Raw genomic sequence first — 25,429 nt, forward strand, 5'->3', positions numbered from 1 at the left:
TATATCAAATACCAGCAGATATTAAATGAAAACATGACAGCCTCTGCTCGGAAGCTTAAGATGGGCCATGGTTGGACCTTCCAGAGATGACAACGATCCGAAGCACACCTCAAAATCTACTCAAAGATAGTTTACTGACCACAGAATAAAGACTTTGCCATGGCCATCACAATCCCAAGACCTACATCCCATTGAAAATGTGTGGGAGGAGCTGAAGAGGAGAGTCCACAAACGTCAACATCGGAATCTGAAGGATCTGGAGATATTCTGTATGGAAGAATGGTCTCAGATCCCGTGCCATGTGTTCACCAACCTCATCAAGCATTACAGGAAGACTCAGAGCTGTAATCCTGGCTAAAAGAGGCTGCACAAAATATTAAATGAAGGAGTGCCAATAATTGTGGCACATGTTTTGGAGAAAAATATGTATTTAAAGTCAACATAAGCATTTTTTAAATATAATTTTACTTCAGTAAAAAGGTAAGATTTGTGTTAATATTTTTGAATGAAATATAATGAGGAAAAACAATTCCGACATTCTTTTCAACTTGTTTTGCTCATTTTTACCAAAGGGGTGTCAATAATTCTGGAGGGCACTGTAATTAGGGGTCCTTGGGCTTGATAACAAGACCCCTGATAAACACAATTTTAAAAAAGAGGGAAAATAATGCAAAAAAATAGAGTAAATCTTTATAAATAGCACATGCTTTATTATTATTATTACTACCTAAGTTGTATGTGTTAAGATACATATTAAAGTATGATACAAAACATATCACTGTATGACAACAGACCCCTAATCATAAGCAGAAGCAATTACCTATTTTTGTAACTCTATTTCACTTCATAATATACAACTAAGTAGATGTTATATTATACTTAATGAATGCATGATGGTCTCCATCACATATTTAGAAAAATGCATTTGTATTGTTTATTAGGATAAACTACAAATCAGGGGATGCATCGCTTATTATACATTTTACTCAATTAAGTGTCACTAGCCCTCTTCAGCCTGCTGGAGGCGATGTTGCTTGGACGTCTATACTGGCCATAGTCTCGCGTTAACATCACGTCTGGTATCGCGGTGTTTGCGCCGACATTTCATGCAGCAGCCTACGGAGCAGGGAGAGGAGAGAAGAAAACAGCCCGGTTCATGAGTTAAACCTCAGTGTGTTTGTTGACAAATTTCTCGGTAAGAATCACGCAGCGGCAGTCCGCTCTGCACTCACACCAGGAGCCGAGCCGCTAAAAGCTGCTCGATGCTCCGGTCTAACACACACATACACAAAGCAGATTTCACAACAAGCTAGGTAGCTAACGATGTGTTAGCTTAGCTAAGCTAAAGTAGCTTCATTCAGTATTTCTGCTGGGAGTTAGCCAATGAGATATGATTGTTGGGATCTCGCTATCAAGTTATCTTGTCGGGTATTTAATGACGTATTAATGTTTTGGCAGGTTGGTTTAAAAAGCAGGCGTGTGAGTTTGAGCTGTAGTGTCTCAGGTCAGATTTTAGTCGTGTTTTACTGCAGATTACAGGCCACACCCACATGGTCATGAAGTCCCGCCCTCCGGTGTCCATCATTGAACCTCACTTCGTAAAAAATATGCACTGTGGTCAACTTTGAGAGACGAATCACTTTTGATCCTGTTTGAATTGTGCCATGCTTTTCTTACATGATGTTGGTAAATTTAATTGAATATTATTTAACTTAATATATGTAGCTTACAGGCTAGCTAGTCAAGCCCCCAGGAAGTGAGCCAGACATTAAAGAACACGTCATTGTCCAAATAATGCTTTTGTTGACAAACATTAGGAACGAGACGTTAGTAAATCAGCCTATACTTTGAGCTAATCAACTTACCAGTACGAAGACTTAACAATCCCGTTCATAAATGATTAGGTCCTTAAGCTTGTTAAATATGTTATATCTTGTTCACTTGGTCAAAATAAGTATTTTATTGTCTGTGGTCGCATGCATATTTTTTCCGAATCAGGATCCTATGATGGTCTTCTGGAGGGGGCGGGACTTTGCCTCTGCTTAAACTTTTGATATGAGCTGGTTCAAGATGAGTGACGTTGTTATCGAGACAGTCAGAATGTGTTGCTATTTGCTACAATACTAACAGACCCTTTGACATATCAATTACTACCTGCATACGACACACTAAATCAATATGTATTGCATACTGCTTACTGAATGATGATTAAGTATGCTTACTGATTGTCTCTACATCATGACTGAATCGATTGCAACGTTACTTGTCCAAACTGCATCACCTATACTTCTAAGTTACATCTGAATCGGCATTACGTCTTTCACTCAAATGTTAATTTTGTATTATTTAAACATTTTAAAAACAATATATTGATATTTATCGATCTTGGTTTGGATGGCCCTCAACTCTTTCTGGTCGTCAAATGCCACACAAATTGGTAGAGAAATGTATGCGATTCACTAATGGACCTCTACTATAATTATGTTTTGAGATTGATTGTTTAATTATTGCTGTTTTCTAAATTATTTTTTTTAACCTAATTGAGAATGTACTTTTAATCATTTAACACCGGCTTTTTTTAAATTAGTTGATTTTATAAATTTTTAGAGATATGTTACGGGTCCAACTTTTGTGTACATTCAAACTTGAGACTGAAATATAATGTCTCTGTAAGATTTATGTAAAGAAATGATTGTCTGAAAGGTGCTATAGTTACTTCAGTTGTTTCCGTTTCACGTCTCCTGCAGGTCAGTCGAGTTCTTTACAAGTAAACCAGGGATTTTAATTGTCACTTCGGAAATAAATTAATGCATAGTGTGTTCCTGTGTGCTCTGCAACACAATTGACCCTCTTTCTATGTCCTGTCTGTTTTATATTTGATCTTGGCTTGGACTTGGCTGATGTATGGCTGTTCCCTCTTGATCTGAAATAGATTTAATCTTTTGTGTTTGAGTTGTGTCATCCATGGATGTTATACTATTTGCTGTGTTTTAAGGTGGGCAACAACACATGGACAGTGTTACATTCCAGCTTTCAGCTGACAAATCAAGGCAGTGCTTATCTCTGTAATACTGCATTTTATTTGCTTTATTGGAAATGTCTCTCTGGTTTTCTGGCTGTTTGAAGGAAGTTACTTTCTGTCTACTAAGCTCCATTGTTTTTCTTGATTCATGTGAGTGTGAACTGCAGCCTTAGTTCAAACTTTTTACCTCTCTCTCTGGTTGTTTCTGACATTATTAGCTGTTGCTGTTTCCTCTCCTACTGTGTAATTCTCTTGCTGCCATTGATGTTTCAAACAGACTGTTTGCAGTTATTACCCAGGGGGTAGAATTTCCTGAGGACTGAAAGTCCAGGTTGAAATTTGAAAAGAGGCAGGCATCAGAAGAACTGATAATCCTATGTTGGTGTTGGTGTGAATTGTCTTTTTGGGGTAGACTTCTGAAATCATTGATGGTGTCAATGTATGTCATCTTGTTTAAAGCTCTGGCTGCAGTTGGCAGCCCCCACAACCGTTCAGGATTTTTATAAAAATGTAATTTTAACTATTTTTACTAGGAACTTTAATAATATTAATCGTGTCTGAAATTTAGCAAGTCGTCCATCCAGAATGGCCCTGGATCAGGATTGTTTCTGAAAGCTGAACATGTGTCCGAGGATTGTGGAAGCAGCAAGCATTGCTCCACCTGTTGTTACTCAGTTGGACAACATGTTTTTGTCAGTGTTGCTCTTCACCTAACTTCTGTTTGCTTTCTATTCTGACCAGCTGCTGTCTTTAGTGCTGTGCTGTCAATCAGGTGCTGATGTTGCTCTTTTGAACATAATGCTAATGTTGCTGTGGTTGATATAATGCTAATGTTGCTTTGGTTGACACGATGCTACTGTTGCTCTGGTTAACGCTTTGTTCCTGACTGTCTGACATCGCTTTTGTAAAGATGTTGGTGGCTCTTATTGCTCTGGTTGATGAGTTTGCTGCCTGTGTTAACATGATATTTCATTAACAAAGTTTTGCAGATTTGCTGGTTGATATGTTGCTCTTTTGAGGTGTACTACAACAAGTTGCCAAGTGCTGCTTGCTAATTTGGTGTTGCTTGAGAATGAAGGCCGTAGAAGGATCATTCTGACCCACAGACTTGTATTTAACGGTTGTTCTTGCAGGGTATAGCTCGCTGACTGCAGCTCAGCATGTTTAATCTCCTGTTTATTTCTTGAGTATGTAAGATGACATTTGGTGTACACTGCCAGCTTAGGTAATGGTGGAGTTTGGTTTTGAACAGCTGTGTCTTGGGCTGAGAGAGGCTTCATTGATCTAAGATTTGTTATCCTTCTGCTAGTTTTAAAAATAGGTTGGTTGTTGAACTTTCTAGGTTTTTTTTGTGTTGAGGTAAGGTAAAACCTTTTAGAAGTAAGGCTGATGCTATACGCCACACAGTGATTTCTCAATTCTCTCTTTATTCTGATATTTAGATATTCATTTCACAACCTGCCAACCAAAAACGTATTGTCTGTCTTTTCCTTCAAGATGTTTTGAACAACAATGTTTAATCTGACCTGCTCATCTTATTTAAGTGTCTGTTTTAACAGTGAAAATATACACACAGCCTTCTTTGCATTGGTTAGCTGCAAGTTGCATGAGATACATGAAGGTTGACAACACAAAATATTACAGTACAAACAACATTTTTGTACTGGATGGTAGACAACAGTGAGGGTAACTTTTAAAATGAGAACTGATTCAATGTTCATTCTGAAGATTTCTTAGTGTGTTTAACAAAAATGCTGATGCCTGAAGACTAACTGTAGCCTGATCTCTTAATTTTCAATGCTCCGAAACACGTTTATTAAACTTTTAAAAAGCTGTTGATGGAGGAAGAATGTACATTTCTGCATATGTTTCACCCCATCCCCCAAACCCTTTCCAAATACCACTGGTTTCCAAATGTCAGGACCCAAAAATGGGTGCATATATAGTTATAAAATGATCTTGAGTTATTAAAAAAGTTATTTGAAGAAACTGGAACGTAACAAGTGTTGGATTAGACTTTTTTGGCCTACGAAGTCTTAGCTGAGTTTCCTGAGGAAACATCTGGAAACCACTGGTCTCCCCTTTTCTGCTCTTCATCTGACAGTAGTGTTGCTTTCTCCCCAGGTTGTAGGGCTGTTGTTTAGCAGTCAGTATGGCGGTAGTCATCAGGCTACAAGGTCTGCCCATAGTGGCTGGCACCATGGACATCCGACACTTCTTCTCGGGCCTAACCATCCCTGACGGGGGAGTTCACATTGTGGGGGGTGAGCATGGTGAAGCCTTCATTGTCTTTGCAACTGATGAGGACGCTCGGCTGGGCATGATGCGTACTGGTGGGGCTATTAAAGGCTCAAAAGTGTCTCTGTTGCTTAGCAGCAAGACAGAGATGCAGAACATGATTGAACTCAGCCGCCGCCGATTTGAGGCTGGGGCTGGTGCTGGGGAAACTACTGCACCAACTGCAGGACATGCTAACCGACAAGCAGGCACAACCCCCATACCTACAGTACAACAAGGGACAGGGGGGAGAAGCAGTAGCCATGGAAACCAAGGTTTCAGTAACAACCCAGCTTCAGTGACAGCAGCAAGCTCATCTCATGAGCCGCCGAGCAACAAGTCAGTTGTTAGTGCTGTACCCAGCTTCCCTAACAGCTACAGCTCTGCCCCAACCATCACCACAGCTCTGGCATCACTCAATGCATGCCCCCCACCCATCCCTCCACTTCCCAGCATGCCTTCCATGCCCCCCATGCCCACGCTGCCCACAATGCCAGTTCCTCCTCCAGTGTCTTCCCTTCCACCTATGCCCACTATGTCCCCCCTGTCCCAAGGACCTCCAGTGCCTCCTATGTCCCATCTCTCCCACATGTCCTCGATGCCTCCCTTCAACCCCTCACTCCCTCCCCCAGGAGGAATGGGCTCCGGCCTCCCTCTTGGTGCCCCAAACCCCATGCTGTTCAACCCTCTCTCCCCTCTAGCCTCTCTGGGCCTCCAGGCGCACATGAAGGCTGCTGCTGCTGCAGCAGCTGGAGCTGGAGTGGCCCATCCCGATGAGTTGTTTATCCAACTGCAGAATCTCCCATTCACTTGCTCAGAGATGGAGGTTAGGGAATTTTTCCGGGGTCTGGGGGTGGATGGGGTTCGCCTGCTGAGGGATGGGCAGGGCCGGCCAACAGGCAGGGCTATGGTCAAGTTCTTCTCACCCCAGGAAAGCTTTGAAGCTGTCAAACGAGGAGGTGGCATGATGGGCCAACGGTTTATTGAGATAAGCCCAGGTTCTGAGCGGCAATGGGCCAGTCTCAATGACAGCATGATGGGCCATGTTCCTCACCTTAGCAATAAATCAATGAACAGCAACGAGTCACAGGACCAGCATCAACGGCGTGGTAATGCTGGTGCAGGAGGTAGAGATCAGCGAGGAAGGTCAAGATCGCCACATCGGCAGGAGTTCTGTGTCTACCTGAAAGGCCTTCCCTATGAGGCCGACAAGAAACAGATAAAGGAGTTCTTTAATAATCTGTCCATCCTGGAGGACAGTGTCTACATTGCCTACGGACCTAATGGACGAGCCACAGGAGAAGGCTTCCTTGAGTTCAAAGCCGAACAAGACTACAAGACTGCTCTAGGTGCTCATATGCAGTACATGGGCACTCGCTTTATCCAGGTCCACCCAATCAGCCGTAAGGGAATGCTTGAAAAGATAGACAGCATTCGCAAACGTGAAGCATCACAGGGCGATGGCAAGAGCCAGGACGGTTCAAAAGTTCCCAGGAACTGTGCTCACATCACCAACATCCCTTACAATGTCTCCAAAAAGGATGTCCGTGCCTTCCTGGAGGGTGTAGGGCTGTACGAGGACACCCTTAAGGTATTGACAGACAGCCATGGCAACGGTTTAGGTCAAGCCATCTTCCAGCTGCGCACAGAGGAAGACGCCCGCAAAGGTGAAAGACTGCACCGCCAAAAACTCAATGGTCGCGATGCATTTGTCCACCTGGTAACCTTTGAGCAGATGAAAGAAATTGAAAGGAACCCCCCTCCCCAGAATAAGAGGGGACAACGCAACCAGAACCAGCAGAACCAAAATCAGAACCAGCACCAGCTGTCCCAACCCTCTCCCCAGCAACCCCAGATCAATCCATTTGCAGGAATTAGCGGGGAGGAGTTTAACTTTCTCAGAAACACCATGGGGAACCTAAACAATACCCCCTTTGTTAGTCCATTCTCAGCCCCAGGGAACGGGCTGGCAGGGCCTCCTCCTCTACCACCCCTTGCAGCAGGGTTAGGAGATGTAAATATGGGGGTGGCTCCTCCATTAATTGCTGGTCTTCCTGGAGCTCCGATCATGGAGCCACCAGGCTTTCGACCAGGAGCTGCAGGAGGAGCTCCTTTCAGCCAAGACGGACTAAGAGGGTTGGTGCCCTTTGACAATGTCAACAGAAAAGCAGGTGGAGGTGGTCAGAATAGAGGGGGAGGAACTAACAACAATCAAGGACGTCCAGGGGGTGGGGCTACTGGTGGGCCGCAGGTGTTCACTCCAGGAGCTGATGGTCACCGTAACCAGCCGGCCCCTGGAGGATCTAGCAATCCCAACGGCCAACGAGGTGCCCCTGGCCCGACAATTGTAAAGCTTCAGAATATGCCATTCACTGTTACCGTAGACGAGATCATGGACTTCTTTTATGGCTACCAGGTGCTACAAGGCTCAGTCTGCCTGCAGTTCAGTGAGAAAGGTCTGCCAACTGGCGAGGCCATGGTGGCCTTTCAAAGCCACGAAGAGGCCTCTGCCGCTGTCATGGACCTCAATGACCGACCTATCGGAGCACGCAAAGTGAAGATAAGCCTTGGTTAAAGCCCCACCCAAAGCAGACTTTAAAAAACATGTGACACCTACCTGAACCGTAACCCTAACACCCAGGTGTAATGAAGGCAACATATACCATACCAGATTCTGGTATTAAACCAATAGCCCAGTTAAGACCTTGTCCTGCCAATGATTGTCAGTCGTTACTGAAGCCCCTCCAGTTGTGTATAGATAATGGTAGGTAAGCCTACCCTGACTCTGATCGAGACTTGGTTCTTTTCTGCCGCCCCTTCACTGACTCTGCTAGCACAAACTGATTATGATGAAAAATGGTTATGTGTATGTTTGAAAATATTTTGTTGTGCTTTTTGCCTTTTTTCACATCATGTCCAAGGTTGACTTACTCAACACCTGAATTGTTGTTATGGTAATTATGATTGAGTTTGACAAACATTGTTGCTGTATGCGCTTAAACATGCCGTGCTGCTGTGGTTTCAAATGTACATGCTCTGTTGCTATGCTAATACTAATCATGCTCTGTTGCTTTCGGAAAATTGATGATGGAAAACCACAGTGTGTTGCAACGATGAAAGCATTTTTATGCTCTGTTGCTGTGGTAAAATATGTTTCCATGGTAATATCTTAACATGCTCTATTGCTATGTTAAAATCTTCACATGCTCTGGTGCCATGATAAAACATGCTGTAGATGATACGGCGTTTACACCAAGGTGAAGTGTTGGTTCTCTGTCTCCCATTCTCTATTGCTGTGTTTAAACTGATTAAAAGCTACGATGCCATCATGAAATGTCTATGCTCTGTTGCTATGGTAAGAATTATACAGACCTTAAGTGTCGTTGCTATGATAAAATGTTGCAACACTGCTCTGTTGCTATGTGGAGGATGCGCGATGGACATACTTTTATTTTGTAAATAATCCTGACTTGATCGCTGAATCTTTATCCCCCCATAGCTTTTTTCTGATGTTGCTGTCTTTGAACAATGCCCCCTCCCTCCTTTTCTGCAGCACTTGCTCATCGGTGTTTGGACTGCACTCAGATAAAGTCTGTAGCGATTTTTTTAGTTTGGTAGTTTTTTGTTGTACATGTTTGATAATGTGTTGGATGTTTCCACCTTGAAGCTTGTTTTTGTTTCTCTATTGTCAGTGTGAACAAACTTGTATGATCGTATAACCATACATGATGTGAAGTCTCCTTTGCTTTGGCTAATAAAAGTACGTCCCTGATGCCCACCTGCGATCAGCTCTCCGACTGTCTGCTCTTCACTGTCTGATGATGGATACTTTCTGAATAATGGGTTCATTTGAGTTAATTTGATTATTTCTTCATGTTGTAAAACTTTGGAAGTCTGGTTAGGTTTTGATTGGAATACAGATGATCTTCTCTTCAACATCTTCAATGAAATATAAGGTACTTAAAATAACTCTTGGCATGCATGATATAGCTGAGAGCTGTTGGGTTGCTAATACGCTATTTAACTCCTTGCGTTCATTGTAGAAGTTTCTTTGTGAGCCCCTTATGCATTTCCTCGCAAATCCCCCTTAAGATGGTCCTGCAGCCACTCGTGTTGTGGTGACATAACGGCTAATGTCATTTGACATTTAGGCGACTCCAGGAGTGATGAATGGCAGATAAATTATTTAATTTTCTCAAGAAAGTGCCCACTTCAACCAGATGAGGTCATATTAAAGTTGGGTTAAATTAAAATCAGAGATTTGTTTCTGAACACATAATACATGTAAGAAAACGTTAAACGTAAAGACTACACTTCAGCATACTTAATTTTGCAGTTATTACGCTAACCTTATCATCACCTCGCCCCTCACATTATACTGCAGTGCATTGACAGAGCTTCAGTGGCTCTAGCTGAATCGTGAGTCACAACTCTTAGTTCCACAGTTGTGTTCTAACCATCTTGACATAATCCCAGTGTGCTGCTACATGGCTGGCCATCAAAAATTCCATAGGTTTTCTTTACCGGCTATCTGCATAAGAGCATGTTTGGCACACTATGTACTTGGTCTTATGTAATAGACCCTGCTGTGAAACGTTGGATAACGTTGGTAAACAGGTTTTTTTTTTTTCACTAACAGAATTCTATCAATTCTGTCACATAACTTTTGGAGTCTCACGTACGCACTGGTTTTGTCATTCTGAAAGTAGCTCCAAAGATGCTCTGTAACTGGAGATGACCCATTATGGGTGGTACCAATGGTGTGAAATGGTGTGTACTTCCTTGTCATAAGAAAAATAAGGTGAGGATACATTATCCCAAGATGATCAATTCCAGTTTAAAACCATGGGGCGCTCGAGTAGCTCATCTGAGGGATGATGCAGACAAATGTGAAACTTACTAAACTTTCTCACATACTTCTGTTTAGTTATAGCTCTGCTGTTGTTAAACCCGGTCTGTGACCAAATAATATACTAATTGTAATTTTTCCGTAAATAGGTACTTTATGATAGATTTATTTCTGTTTAGTTCACACATACAGTCTCAAACGAATGTAATAGTACTCGACCTAAAAAGCAGGAAGCATCAGTAGAAGTAGTTTTAGTTGAGTCTTCAGGAAGTGGTTAACCTCCTAACACTAGTACAATGATGACAATTTTCATCCGGCTGTGCATGCAAGTGTGTGTGTTTGAGAAAGAAATGGATAAACAGGCTTTAATAAAGTCAAGTGAAACAATCTCTAGACAAAATAGTTGTTGGTAAAGGTGATTTCTGTGTTGAGCACTTGGTGAGTGGAGAAATGCATTGGAATGAAAGAAAAGATCCTGATGACAGATTTAGTTCCTGCAAAGGATGTGATTCTGAACAGTGTGTGTGGGTAGGTGACGGATGTACTGACAATGAGATATCAAGCATTCACCTGCTGAGGTGCCCCCCCTTCCTCTGACTGATCAATAGAAAGACAGAAGAAAGACATTCAGGTGAGTGACGGATACAAAAATGCTCCATTTTAAAAGATGAAGATTGACCAATAACACTATAAATACCAAACTGTAGAGACCTGTAGAAGGTTGTGGTGGCTTATAGTTGATGAATGGTGGCCTGTAGAGTAATGGTCCATCAAGGTTTCTCAGCGGCGGATGCCAATTTTAAGTGAGCATGCCAGTCAATGGCTTATATAAGTGCCGAATAACTTGCTTAATCTTTTCTGTTTTTTTTGCATTTCTATAAAAAATGTAACAGGAACACAATTGTTAATCATAAAGACTGCTGTGCATTGTCATTGTTTGCTTCAGGAGATCTCCACTCTGCAGTGCACTTATTTGTTTTTAAATATATAAACTGAATAAATGGATATCATCAAACAAATCTTAGTCAGTAATTTACTAACTTATGAATGAACAATAAATAGGCACTAAATGCATTCAGCAGAGAGCAGCATCTCTTTGTCCTTGAGAGACCTTGTTTACTAAGGCCACATTATAAAGTTAACATCGATTTTCCCAGTGTTGGCTTGATAAAATAGTATAAATAAATAAAGTGCCTAATGTTCAGGCTTTTTACAATATTTAAAATAAATGGCATTAATCTGATTATCACTAGTCTATGTAGATCCACTACTATAGATCTATATAGACTAGATGAAGAGTTCATGTGTAGGGTAGTGTTTGAATAGTGTAAGGTGATCTGTATAGTGTAGATGTTGACATATAGGGTCAAGCTCTTCTGTTTATTTACCAGCAAATTCTAAAAAGCGATGTATCCATAAACCTGTTTTTAATGGCTTTATTGCTCTAACCAAGCTTTTTAAACTGCCACTAAAAACTTGCTTTTTGAGGATTATTGAAGTGACATAGCTTTGCATGAATTATTGTAATATGGTTAATCTAGTAGTAGTAGTAGGAGTAGAATCCAGTTATCCCTTTATTTCCTCCCAAGTCCATTTGACAGTATCACATTGTGTAAGCTTGTTCCAGTTCTTCATTAAAGCTGTATGATTATGAGTTATTTTCAAGGGAGGTGGGCAATAGAGGATGAAGTCAAAGACTGCTGTGGCAGGAGTGTGTGTGTTCTTGTGTGTTTGCCATTAACAGGACATATGGTTATTGAGATTATGCCTTTTTGTTTTCTGAGAACTGTGTTTTCTGTGTTTGGTCTTTTCTGTCCTGTCTCTCATTAGTGATGTGACGCGATGCTACCCTTTCTGACTTCACTGTGTCTTTACTGCAAAGGATGACCAACATTAAACTGTGTTGTTTCTATGAGGAGGATGGACCATGCTGGGTTGAGTTTGTTCTGCTGTGTTTTCTGATCTCCATTATACTTCTGAGACTTTCCTGTGTTCTGTCTGATTATCTCAGTACAGCTGAGTGCTTTAAGCTTTAACAGTACTTCCGGTTTGAGTGTCTGGCCTTCAACATAAAAGCACATTTACTTTTCCAAATTGCACACCTTTTTTTAAATTACTTTTAGTACACAATGCACCTGCACTTACAAAGTATGCATTTTGGGACTGAATTTGGACATACTGATTCATGATGTAATATTACAATTTCAACTTTGACCCTCTTACATCTGCTTCTCGAAGGATTGTGGTTCAGTCAATTCTGCAAACACATTTCCAGGTGATATGACACTCTGGTATTGTTGGCATACTGATTTGACATAGTAAATCTTTTAATGACATATTAATATTGTAGTGTGGGATTTGGAACACACAGTATTTTTTACTGTGAGTTTTGAAGTTTATTCTTGAAGATTTTGTTGAAATTACATTACATGTCACGTGTCTGGCGACAGCGACTTACATGCGCTCAATACTGTGGATAATCACAGGTGCAATTTGGGGTGAAGTGTCTTGCCCAAGGACGCAATGACATGCTGACTGCGGTGGGGATTGAACCTGTGCTCCCCAGATCCAAAAATTAACACATTAGTCCCCCTGCACCACAGCCATATTCAAACATATGAAATGTTTGAATATGTGATGGAAATCACCACAAATATTTGATAACGTGGTATATAATCAGTTAAAGAAATTGCATATTTAAATTGCTCCCATCCAAATAAGCATTCCCTTTAAATGTATCTGATGCACTTACTTATTCCGCCAGAGCTTTACAAGGTTGTTTATTGAACAAAAGTCACATGTCCAAAAAACTCTACTTACAACAATGGACAATAAAATTAATAAGGTTTATGTTGTATAGGCAAGTGTTGGTGGAGTTTTGTCCTCTTCTGTTTTGCTTTATGGCAACTTGATTTGGAAGCTCATGAAATAGGGCGACGTCATATTGCTATACATGGCTGGTAGACTGCAAATTACCAATATTTTCCGCATTTTGTTCATCTATTTTCAAAAGGAACAAAAAACCTGCTAGAAGCTGCCTAATTACAACCTAAGCTGCCTTTCTGGTTTCTTTTAACGCTTCTCCTAAGTCCAAGACAAGTGACATTAAAAAGATATTGTTTATACTACTTGTGTGGCTGGATTTTGCACAAAATGCTGTTGGTAGGAACTGATATGAAAGGATTTGTTGTGTTGCCGCTTTTACTTTGAAGGAGTTGGTTCGGAAACCTCTGTTGTTACTACTGGTAGCAGGAAAACGTCTAAATAAAGAAGGCGTGACTGACATTCAACTTGTCCAATCAGGACACAGATGTGAAGCTGTTGGTCCAATCATAACGTAGATGTAAGGTGGCTTGGCCAATCAGACCGTGGCATGTCTGTGTGCCGCTCCCTTTTTGCAAACTTGCTGAACGGTAACAAACTGCTTATTTTTGCTTCAGATATAGTTAAAATACAGACTTTAGCTGTAGTCAATCTTTAAAAGGGGTCCAACGGAGTGACCAGGTAAAGGTAAGTGCTCCCCTAGGTTTGTTTATTATTCAAAAGCTGTCGTTTCCTGTTCTGGACTGTGTGACTAGTTTTTTCTCCTCCCTGGTGTTTGTTCTTGTGGTCTGAAGATGATAAAATATATCGGCTCTGATAAGGTTACAAAGTTTATGTTGACACTGTTGTGTGTGTAAGAGAGAGCGCGATGACTGGTGTGTTTACTGTTTTGCTTTGGATGGGGACTATTTTTACTGCCTCAGCTAACCTCCATTCAGTCTCATGTGGGTGTTGCCTTCATGTGCAGATGTTGCCTTTAGGGTCCTACTCGCTCAGTTCATTGAATATATAAAGAAGAAAGTTACAATTATTATAAGTCTCCTTAGAGCTTTAATATTTGTTGACTCAACATTAAGGTAAACTTGTAGTAGTTTGGGTTGAGGTGTGTCATTTAAACTATCTGTGTTCAGTTGACTTCATGGATGGGTGTGTATATGATCAGGTAGAGGTAGAAGTATTCCAGGCATGTACTTAAATAGAAGCACTTATACCAGGGTTTCCCGCAGCACTTTGCAAGCAACGCACACCTGCCGCCTTAACTAATGTCTTCCAAAAAAAAAAAAGCGATATTCGCCGTGTTACTCTGTTTTTTCTCATTCCAAACCGTGACCAACGCCAGCCTTCCTTCTCTGCAGAATGCATTTAGGAAAATAATAATTTTAAAAAGCCGTGTCACGAATTGGAAAAACCAGTCAGGCGGCAACCACCCCCTCCCCGGACAGCCCACCCCCTTAACTAGGTGATTACGAGTCTAATTTGTAGTTTGTTGAATGGACTCTAAATTGGTCTGCATCATATACTGTTAGATGGTTTAGTCTGGCATAATGCATAATATTTTATAAACCAGTCTTAATTCAAATAGTAACTACTAAATAATTATATTGGAGTTAAAAGTGCACTATTTTTCTCTTATATGTAGTGGAGCAGAAGTGTAAACTACCTAAAGTAGTACCACAAACTTAGCGAAAACCTGGACATTGTAAATTAGAAACAGAACAAAACCAGGCAGAAATGAAACTTGGATCCAACAGATATGAAACCTATTTCAGGTGCTCCTTTTGCAGAAGTAGGTGTTCTAAAGCAATCAAGGAAGGGAATTACCTTCCTCCAAATTAAAGTCTTGATGCTGTGCTGTAAACCCCCCCCCCCCCCAAAAAAAACAAAAACATTTACAAACATTAAACTTAAACCAAAGGTGGGAATTAACTAAGTACGTTTACTCAAGTACTGTACCATTTTGAGATACTTGTACTTTACTTAGGTATTTCCATTTAATGCTACTTTGTACTTTTACTCCACTACATTTGTTTAATACCTTTAGTTACTTTGCAGATTTGGATTAATGATGAGAAATATAATCAACTGTTAATTCAGACTTTAGTTCTACTTGGAGTAAATTCACAAGCTACCCTGCAGTATACAAAGCCATTAAAAGTGGCTGCCCCGTTACCAGCTTTGAGAACACTTTAATGATCAATAATTATAAAACATATCAGAGATATTATTCTGAAATGGACCAATCAAACAATGGTTACATTTTTAGTTTTGGTACTTTTAAGTATATTTTGATGCCCATACTTTTGCTCAAATAACATTTTTAATGCAGGACTTTTACTGTAACAGAGTATTCTTACAATCTGGTTCTTTTACTTAAGTACAAGATCTGAGTACTTGTCCCACCTCTGAATTAAACTACATTGTTGTTAATACATCATCTGTAGCGGATAAATATTCAAAATAAAGTAAAAGTATAAATACCAGAACTTATAACACTGTACAGACACTTTACAAGTACAAGACAAACGGTTGCTTTGATACCTAAGTGTTATAAGCAAAATATACTTTCAGAGTAAAAAGTAAAAGTAACCCTATAACTCAGTATTTCATCACTTCCTGCTGTGACACATTCTGGTCAACTTGTTCGTCTTTAGAGTTTCTCCGCCCGCCTCGAATATAATAGTTGTTGATGAAGATTCTCCGAGGCTGTAGCTGTGGTTTAGTCCTTTAATTCAGTGTTTGCTGGAGGACTGGCTGCCTCCTTTGCATGTTTAAAAGATATGAGACAGTTGGGTTTATGTAAGTTAAGAGATAAGGATAAGAAAGGAACCGGTAAGCAGAAGACTTTATGACTCAAATAAAAGGATACTGTCTAATTCCTCACTGTTTATCACTTTCTTATCTCTGTGACTACAGTGAAAGTCTGTAGCTGTTCTTGTTTATATGTTTTTATTGGTTGTGTGTAGAGCTTAGTGCAATTCCCTTTTGCAATTGCCAAAAATGTTCAACTTACTGACACATGCTTAACAAAAAGAGAAACAACTACTCAAAGCGGAAAATCTCTAACAAGAAAGTGGTGCAATTTATGTGATTTTTGCTTGACAAGTCCTATTCGACGACCAGTCAGATGTCTAAAATCTGATTTAGTTTTCTGTTGCATTGAGTCTGATCTGATGGTCCCTCTCTGTCCCCCTCAGATGACGGACTGTGTCACTAAAGTGGAGCTGTGTGTCTCCTGCACTGACCTGCTGGATAAAGATGTCGGATCAAAGTCTGACCCTTTGTGTGTGCTGCTGCAGAGCACAGGAGGGGACAAATGGACCGAGGTAAGAGTCAAGATTTAAAGGTTTTGTTGTCATCTGCTACAACAACAACAGCTACAGCTTAGTCACAGGCTCCTCCGACAATGCAACACACAATAAACTGAAGACATAAAATAGTGCAATAAAAGAGTGACATAGTGCTTCATAACAAGAATAAGTAAATCATGTCGATGTAAAATTGAATACTGTACAGCAGATTAAAACAATGTATACTGTAATAATATATAAATATGTGGGTATAATAAAACAGATGCATGTGCTGTAAACATATGTAAGTGATGACTCAGGAGAACATTCTTAAGGCATGTGGGACAACGCTTTAAAGATAACACTTCAGGATACATGTGTCTTTATTTCCTTTTTATAAATGAAACTCTTACTCTGTCTGTCTCCTGTCCAGCTGGCTCGCACCGAGCGCATGAAGAACACGTCCAGTCCGGCCTTCAGTCAGCGCCTCAAACTGGATTATCACTTTGAAAATGTGCAGAATCTGAAGCTGGGGGTGTACGATATCGACAACTCCAGCTCTGACCTCGGAGACGATGACTATCTGGGAGGGGTGGAGCTGACCCTGGGACAGGTACACACCCAGACATCTACCACCAGACTCAGTAGAAACACTTCTTTTCCCTTGACAAAGTGGAAAAAGATGGGTAAACTCATCCCAGCGAGTCAGCTCTTCAGACTGTGCTGATGCTGGTTTGCTGATTAACTTTCATAATATACTTTTGTTGCTGGTTAGGAAGCAATGTTCAAGTCAGAACCATCAGACCAACTATTTATTGGATTAGGCTCAATACATTTAATTAAATCTGACAAACATCCCACTGATTTTTTATTCAGTCTCTACTTAAACCTTTTGACTTTTTCAGTTTTACTTGTTTTCACACCTGAAACAAGTAAATAAGTGACACCTTCTCAACCTCTGTCATATAATCCATGTTTCAACCACAGTTCTTAACAGATTGCATTGTTATGTTTGATTAACAACTAGTTGTTGCTAATTGCTACTTTAGCACAATATGTTCTCTAGTAGATGAGACTATCGTTCTGTAAAATGTCAATGAAGAGTAAAAAAAAGCTATATATAAAAGGCCTATACAACCTACATACTAACCACTATAGTTCAGTGTGTATGATGTTGCTTTTGTCAGGACCCCCTTGAAAACGAGATGGGGTTTATCCTAATACATACATTTCAAATGTCAAATAAATTGACATTTGCAGATTAGTTTAAATAATGTTTGTTTTAGCATAACATCAACACAGCAGCCAGCCGTTGAGTCAATAACAAAATGTTCTCAGGTCCACAGCAACCTCTGCTGGACACACTCTGTCCTCACAACACTGTCTGTGAATTTTTCGAAACTGCATTCATTTAGTGCATTTATCCACAGTGCCTTTATATTGTGTTGTAACTCCAGTACTAATACACGACTCTACTCCTCTGTGTGTTTCAGATAGTTGCCAGTAAGACTCTGACCAGACCTCTGCAGTTGAAGAAAGGCAAACCTGCAGGCAAAGGAAGCATCACTGTAAGTGCTCTGTGTTGGAGTTCACATTATTTCACTTTTAAATACGTTTTTTTAATCTGTGACATCCTGTAGACTATTGTCTGATAATCAAAATTATTTTTGTGTGTGTGAAGATCACAGCAGAGGAGATAAAGGACAACAGAGCCATTGAGTTGGAGTTTGAGGCAAAAAACCTGGACAAGAAGGTAAACCCTGCTCCTCATCCTCCCACTTCTTCTTTGTTCTCCTTCTTGTTTTCATCATCTTCCTTATCTCCTTCTCTATACCTCCGCTTTATCAGTATTATGTTGGACTAGCTCTTTATATATCCATCACTACATTTTGTGTGAAGGCCTTCCCTAGTTCTCAGTAATTCACTAAAACCTTTAAAACTTAAGGATTTTTTAATCAGGAAAAGACAAATACATATCACTCAAAGTTTATGAATTTTAAAATAGTCAAATGCTCAGTGATGGGAATGGGCGTGTTTCATTGTTTTTATCCATACACTTGGATGTTACAATCATGGTAAATTACAAATATTCAGGTAAAAAAAAAGGGATCTCATTTTCAAGCCTATTCCAAGACTAAGAAAACATTTCAGTACCAAACACGTTACTGTTATGTTGCTCAGACAGTTTGTTGTTTGTTAGTTTCCTTTGTAGGAACACTAATGTGACCATACCATAACTTTCCCTGCCAGTTTTTGTCATGCACATGTATAGTTATAAATTGCAGTTGAGAAACCTTGTTACCCATTCATATAATTGGCCAACAAAATGTGCAATCTCCTTAATAATATTTCTATTACCCCCTAACCCGATTAACGATAACAGGGTTCATCCTTTAACAACTCAGTTTTCTGGAGAAACGAGGCTGTCAATTGTAGAATTTAGTAAATGTTGACCCACTAGATTCATTTTTTCTTCTCTGTTCAGGATACATTTGGGAAGTCTGATCCATTCTTGGAGTTTTTCAAAAAAGGAGACGATGGAAAGTGGCAGCTGGTCCACAGAACAGAGGTACACACACACACACACACACACACACACACACACACACACACACACACACACACACACACACACACACACACACACACACACACACACACACACAAACATGTACTTCCTACTCGTGTTGCTTATTTAGTTATACATAAATAATGTTGTATATAAATCAATAAGTTCTGAAACCACATGTCATTCAAAAGGTCCTTGCTTTCAATGTCTAAAAAACTACGTGATCTCCAATAACACACACACACACACACACACACACACACACACACACACACACACACACACACACACACACACACACACACACACACACACACACACACACAGCTAAATATGCTCAGTTGTGTCCTTGTTTGTAGGTGGTGAAGAACAATCTGAGTCCTTCCTGGAAGAAGTTCTCCGTTGCCCTGCAGACGTTCTGCGGCAGCGACCTGGAAAGACCCCTGAAGGTTCGACCATTTAGAATCCAGCTTCAGCCATAATATACCAATCAAATCTTCAACAGCTAACATGAAAACTTCTCCCCCCTCTGCAGGTGGACTGCTCTGACTACGACAGCGACGGCACTCATGATCTGATTGGTTCTTTCACCACTAAAGTCTCCGAGCTGCAGAAAGCTGCAGGTGGTTCCCCGGTGAGCTCACAGATGATGTGAAAACATTTTATATTGGTGTATTTTTGCGACAGAGAGGGATTTAACATGTCTCATGTGTTGTCCTCCAGGTGTCGTTTGACTGCATCCACCCCGAAAAACAGAAGAAGAAGAAGAGCTACAAGAACTCTGGAGTCGTGATTTTGAAGAACTGCAAGGTAAAGAAACAGTTCCCCTCAAAACTAAATATGTATTTTTCCTCTTACCTTTGATGCTAGTTAAAACATACTGGTGTCCACTGCCTGAATCTGATTTGTAACTGAAGCATGTCATATTCCTGCCACGGACTCAAAGTTAAATGTTTGTAATATTTAGTATGTTTAATGTAGCATAGTAGAATTGTAGATGTAATTGTACATGTACTGCAAAGTCACCCTCAACTACAGCCCTTATAAATGTACTTGATTCAATTCCACATCTTGTTTCAGATGCATTTTACCCAGAAGTTGTAGATGCCTTTGTCTACAGTGATATAATGTGCCGTAACAAACATATATAAACTACGGTACTCGATTGATTCTTTAATGTTCACTCTGTTTTTGCAGATGTTAACTCAGTACACCTTCCTGGACTATGTGATGGGCGGCTGCCAGATCAACTTCACCGTATGTTATCACCAATAAATACATTTGAAATGCTTTTATTTTGTAAATCAAGCTATTACATTTAAGTCCACATCATTAATATACAGCCCCGGAAAAAATTAAGACCTCTTCCGCATTATAATTTACTCTTGTTTTATTATTTATAGGTATGTCTTTGAGTTAAATGATTTCTTTTGTTATTGTATTTTATAAACTACTGACAACATTTCTCTGTGTTGGAATTCAACTGACACTGGAGTGGCTGCCATACATGTAGAGATAAAGATTTAAGAAAGTTTTGGAGTGGTCTCTTAATAATTTCTGGAGCTGTATATATAAAATCAAACATAGTAAATGTTGTGTTTTTTTAGCCAATGAGAGGATTGCTTTTAGGCCCTTAGTGAACTGAGATGCATACAGATGTTTCAGTTATTAGTCATAACCCCTTCATCAATCTGTTCTATACCGATGTGTTTGAAAAATGAGTGAACATGTGAATACTACAGGTTGGGATCGACTTCACCGGCTCTAACGGTGACCCTCGCTCGCCCAACTCTCTCCACTACATGAGTCCAGACGGGCTGAACCAGTACCTGTCGGCTCTGTGGTCCGTGGGTCACGTGGTGCAGGACTACGACACGTAAGATCACACTCACACACCTGGAGAAAACAATGACACGATCAAAAATATGCACATTCTGAAACAAAAACTCAGAATGCTGGTAGAGAGGGGAAGATATGCCATTGTTTATGTTCTGTTTTCCTGTTTCAGTGATAAACTCTTCCCAGCGTTCGGTTTTGGAGCCAAACTGCCTCCCGACTACAAGGTCAGTAAATAGCCAATCACAACACAGCAGATTAAACCAGTTTTTATCAAATAAATACAAAAATGAATGTAATAACAGCATCAGGTTTTGCTAGCAGCCAATCAGAGCTGTAGATTGTTTTTGTTTATTGATCTGTTGCGTTGTTGATCTTTCAGACTGCAAATCATGAGTTTGCCCTCAACTTCAACCCCACCAACCCCTACTGCCAAGGTATTCACACACCGTAACGTCCTGTATTCAAAATCTTTAAAAATCTCTTTATTTCTGATTAAAAGTTATGAAGTTGAAATAAAATGGCACCTGAGACGAAGGTTGTATATGACAGTATTACATTATTAGAGCTGTTGTAATGCTAAAGAATAATTTCTCGGTTGTCACTAGTCGAGATGGAACTACTATTTCCTACTTTTATTTGTTGTTAGCATTGTATCTAAACACTGCCCAACCTAATGGTCTTTGAAAGGAGACAAAATAAATGTAGACATTCAGGAGGAAAATGATGTTTGCTCTTTCTTTGTGAAATAAGTACATCTGAAAATGTATACCATAATGCTTTTAGCAACTCAGTATGGCAGTTGAAAAACATATGCCCAAAATCCCTGGTTGTTATATTTTTTGGGACTGCAGAGTTTGTCAAGAACTACAGAGAAAAACAAGATTTGAATTCCCTGTAATAAAGTCGAGCTCAATAGCCTGTTTTTACCGTTTCTGTATTTACCTGGATTCTCTCAGCTGCTCCACATGAACATGAAATATTTCTCCTCTGTCCCTCTCAGGTGTTCAGGGGATCGTCGAGGCCTACAGGATGGTCATGCCTCAGCTGAGACTCTCTGGCCCCACAAACTTCTCCCCCATCATCAACCACGTCGCCTCCATCGCCTCCCAAGCAGCGCAGAGCAACAACGCCTCTGTGAGGACACAAACACACACAAATGCACACCATAACACAACCAAAAACACACACACACTCATCTCTGTCTGTGTCTCTCTCTGCAGCAATACTTCGTCCTCCTCATCCTCACTGATGGGGAGATCACTGACTTCGATCAGACCAAGGACGCCATCGTGCGGGCGTCGAGTCTGCCGCTGTCCGTCATCATCGTGGGTGTGGGGCCGGCTGACTTTAAGGCCATGGAGCTGCTGGACGGAGACGACGGCGTGCTGAGGTCCACGGTGGGGGAGGCCGTTGCCAGAGACATCGTCCAGTTCGTCCCGTTCAGAAAGTTCAAAGATGTAAGTTTCCCTGCCTCCAACTGGGTACAAATTAAGAAGACACTTCAAGTTCTTTGCGGCTAAAAACGTGACACCCTGCTCAGGGGCGGAGGGTACTCCAGTCTTGCTGTAGCAAAGGAAAATAATGATTTTCTGGCTCTCTGTGAACGGGCCCAAGACAGGTACAAAAATAAGTCAGATGATGACATTCGACATTAAACTGGCAATTTCTGTATTACCTGTTGCTAAATGTCAATGCAGGGTACAATTTGATGAGGTCCTCCAATGCAATCGTGATACAGAAAGTGTTATTTTTGATTTGAACAAAAATAAAAAGTTTCCAGTGTTTCAAACATTGCAAAGTTCACTTCAAATTTCCTTGAAGTGAACTTGCTCGTGTCTTTCAAATATGATATACATATCAAAAACACTTTTTTCCTGGCATGTGTTCTGGCAAATGTATAGCTTTTGTTCTTTTCCTCGTAAATTTAAGTAAATGTTGTCTTTTGTTACAATTTCCTTAATAAGATGTTGTAATGATAACATTCTTTAAACATTTTTAAAAGTGGGGTTCTCCTGTCGCTCTCTGTGGTCACTGTGCAGACTGGAGTTTGAGTTGGACGTGTTGCTGAGGTCTCCTATGAGCTTCAGATACATTTTTGCACCAAAAAAACCTTTCGCACTGAATCTCCCCTAGTGGGACAATTAGATGAACTCAACTGAACCACTGGAAGCACATTAGTGAACTCCAACAGGAACAGGAAGAACCTTTGCAGCTGTTTCAGATTTAACACAGACTTATTAGCATTCCCTCTGATGTCTACAGTCAGTCACTTAAATCTCACTGTCTCTCTGTCTCTCTGCAGGCTCCACAGGCGTCTCTGGCTCAGTCGGTCCTCGCTGAGGTTCCTAACCAGCTGGTTTCTTATTTCAAAATGAGAGGATTCGAGCCCCCTAAACCAGCCAAAGCTGCGGCCCCCAAATCCTAAACCTGGCACCCACAAAGCCTAAACACCACCCCTGCACTCCCCAAACCCATCTTTTAAAGCTGAAGGCCCCCATCATTGCATTCCAGGGTCACACCACTCTTTAGGGTCAGCCAATCAAAACGAAGCATTCAGCTGTCAGCCAATCAGCTTGCCACAGGAGTTGCTCCCCAGTTAAAAAATATTTGTTTTTGTACTTTTCACTAGCTGCAATGGTTATGTAGTTCCCTCTGCTGCTTGCACACTGTCTATGCAAATCACATGGTCACTAACATGTTTTTAACAATCACTTAGCCACACACACAGAAAAAGTCCATGATGACCAGCTGTGTGTGTGTGTGTGGCTCTGATTAGCTTTATTAATCAGGTATTAGCACTTTGCTCTTGCACTCAATGTTGGAAAATGTTATCATGAATGATATTATATTCTTTATCATAGCTTTACTAATACAGCCTTAATATAAAACCTTACTAATGCCTTACTGTAGCTTTTAATGCTTCAGCTTGTTGTTTCCAGACTGTTCTGTCACGACTCTCAGCGCCGCCATCTTAAAAAAAAAAGTGTAAACCACTTTTTCACACGTAGGGTTTCATTTTTCTCTAACGGGAAGTTTCCTCCAATGCTTTGGTTGCTTCTTCCAGCACCATTTATGCTACCATGGCATTAGGACCAGACTCTTCCTTTGTGTTGTACCTGAGCATCACACTGAGAGTCTGACTGAACATCTGCTCTGCTTATTAACCAAAGATTTGCTTCTAAAAACATGCACACTCCTATTGTCAAATTGTGTCAAAACTCATGTTTACTGCAGGAAACCACAGTTAATGACTAAAGTTCTTCTCTGCCTCTGAGGTGCCATCAGTGTCTGCCGGTTTTTTATTTTTGGATCAAATTTGTCCCAATTTTCCCAGAATAACGACAAATGTTCAGAAGGGTTGAGGTGAAATAGCTGTTTAAGTTTAGAGGATCTTCTGCTTCCATTTGTTTTACTTCTGAACGTTTTTCAGAGTCGACAAAATATTACAATGATTTTCCCGGACAGTAGAAAATATAAAGTGTGATTTGTTAATATGTTTTCTAGAGACTGACTCTAGTCATCCAGATTTCAGGAGAATAACATCTGGTGTCTGGGAATGTCCAGATTGTCATATCATAAACAAAGTAATATGTATGTGTTAAACAATTGGGTATAACGTTGATTTATTTTATTGCCACATCCACAAACAGATATGCAGTGTCAACAGTTGACCAGTTGAACCAAAGATTAAATTGCTCTTTTGTTTTATTATACATTTCAGAGGCATTGAGATTCCAAAAGTGTATGAGAAAAAGAGATTACAGAAAGTTTGAGAAACTAAACTTTTGAGTGGAGTTTTCTTAAGAAAATATTTTGCACTCTTAACATTTCCAACAATTGAAACAGTAGGAAAAAAGAACTTGAATTGCACTCCAGGAAATATCTAATTGAGTGGACCAGGATGTCAGAGTTTGTGTTTAATGTCCTTTGCCAACCTGCAGCGGATTCTGTAACTTGAAGTGTGTCCCTGTCTGCCATGACGTCTCTCTATTCTTCTACATTGCCAATAATTTGTTTAATGTCTGTTTCCATTTGAAGGGAATCTTTGTTTTCACATAATGGTGATAAGTGGCGAAAGAGGCTTCTAATGGTAGAAACTTACCCAACTGTTAATGAAATAAAGTGAAACCAATCATGTTAGAAATCAGAGAGAATAACAAGCCTGCCTTATCTGATCATGTTAAAACATGCTTTGCTGCACAGCTCACTCTGAACCAACACTTTTTATACTTTTTGAAAAATCTGTTAAATGTTTCTCTTTTTGTTTGGTCCGTGTTGACCCACACCATCATGTGACCACCAGCTCCCCACTTATTCAACTGTCTGCTTTAACCAACCAGTATGATTAAACCAGTGTAACCAGTTCCTCTGAGCGCTGCCTGGTAGCAAACAATAATAAAAACAACTTTGGGAAAAGAACAAATGTATGTACTGTGTTTTTAAAGACGAAAGTGAGGAAAAAAAGGATGATTGTGATCCATTTGATCCTTCTCATTTCTAAAGTGATTTCTCTCCTGTGTATATGACTTTGGAACAGGGGGGAAAAGACTTTAAGGAAACTTTTTCTTTAGTACTTTTTTCAGTGAAAATGTTTTTAAAATGATATTTACTTCATATTTTGTAAGTGTTTGGTGGTGTTATCGTGTTTTCTTTCAGGTGATTAAGTGCCAGTTAAAAAAGCATTTATAATCAGAAGACATTAGTGCTCAAAACAATCTAATTTAATGTTGATAGTCAGTCACAGGAATGAAGCAGGTACTTAA

At 40.2% G+C, this 25,429-nt stretch overlaps 1 protein-coding gene across 4 annotated transcripts; it reads left to right on the top strand.

The window, feature by feature from the left end:
* The first annotated feature begins 1,037 nt into the window (after positions 1-1,037).
* Positions 1,038-25,089, top strand: cpne1 (copine I). Of its 4 annotated transcripts, none has more exons than XM_063910105.1 (16): positions 1,068-1,195; positions 16,166-16,294; positions 16,692-16,871; positions 17,752-17,826; positions 17,940-18,011; positions 18,744-18,827; positions 19,187-19,276; positions 19,363-19,461; positions 19,551-19,637; positions 20,025-20,084; positions 20,570-20,703; positions 20,836-20,890; positions 21,046-21,100; positions 21,667-21,800; positions 21,887-22,123; positions 22,969-25,089. In XM_063910105.1, exons 2-16 carry the CDS (start codon positions 16,166-16,168, stop codon positions 23,089-23,091), a joined length of 1,614 nt encoding a protein of 537 aa, XP_063766175.1. In that variant the 5' UTR covers positions 1,068-1,195; the 3' UTR covers positions 23,092-25,089. The 4 variants fall into 4 exon arrangements, with proteins under 4 accessions (XP_063766173.1, XP_063766175.1, XP_063766176.1 ...); XM_063910106.1 differs by lacking the exon at positions 1,068-1,195 and adding an exon at positions 10,639-10,779; XM_063910104.1 differs by lacking the exon at positions 1,068-1,195 and adding an exon at positions 13,503-13,658.
* Positions 25,090-25,429: the final 340 nt, after the last annotated feature.

The sequence above is a fragment of the Eleginops maclovinus genome, chromosome 20 (assembly GCF_036324505.1).
Source record: "Eleginops maclovinus isolate JMC-PN-2008 ecotype Puerto Natales chromosome 20, JC_Emac_rtc_rv5, whole genome shotgun sequence".
NCBI classification, from domain to species: Eukaryota; Metazoa; Chordata; class Actinopteri; order Perciformes; family Eleginopidae; genus Eleginops; species Eleginops maclovinus.

Excerpts from the sequence above, each read along its gene's own strand:
- cpne1 (XM_063910103.1), top strand. The coding sequence starts at position 5,175 with ATGGCGGTAGTCATCAGGCTACAAGGTCTGCCCATAGTGGCTGGCACC.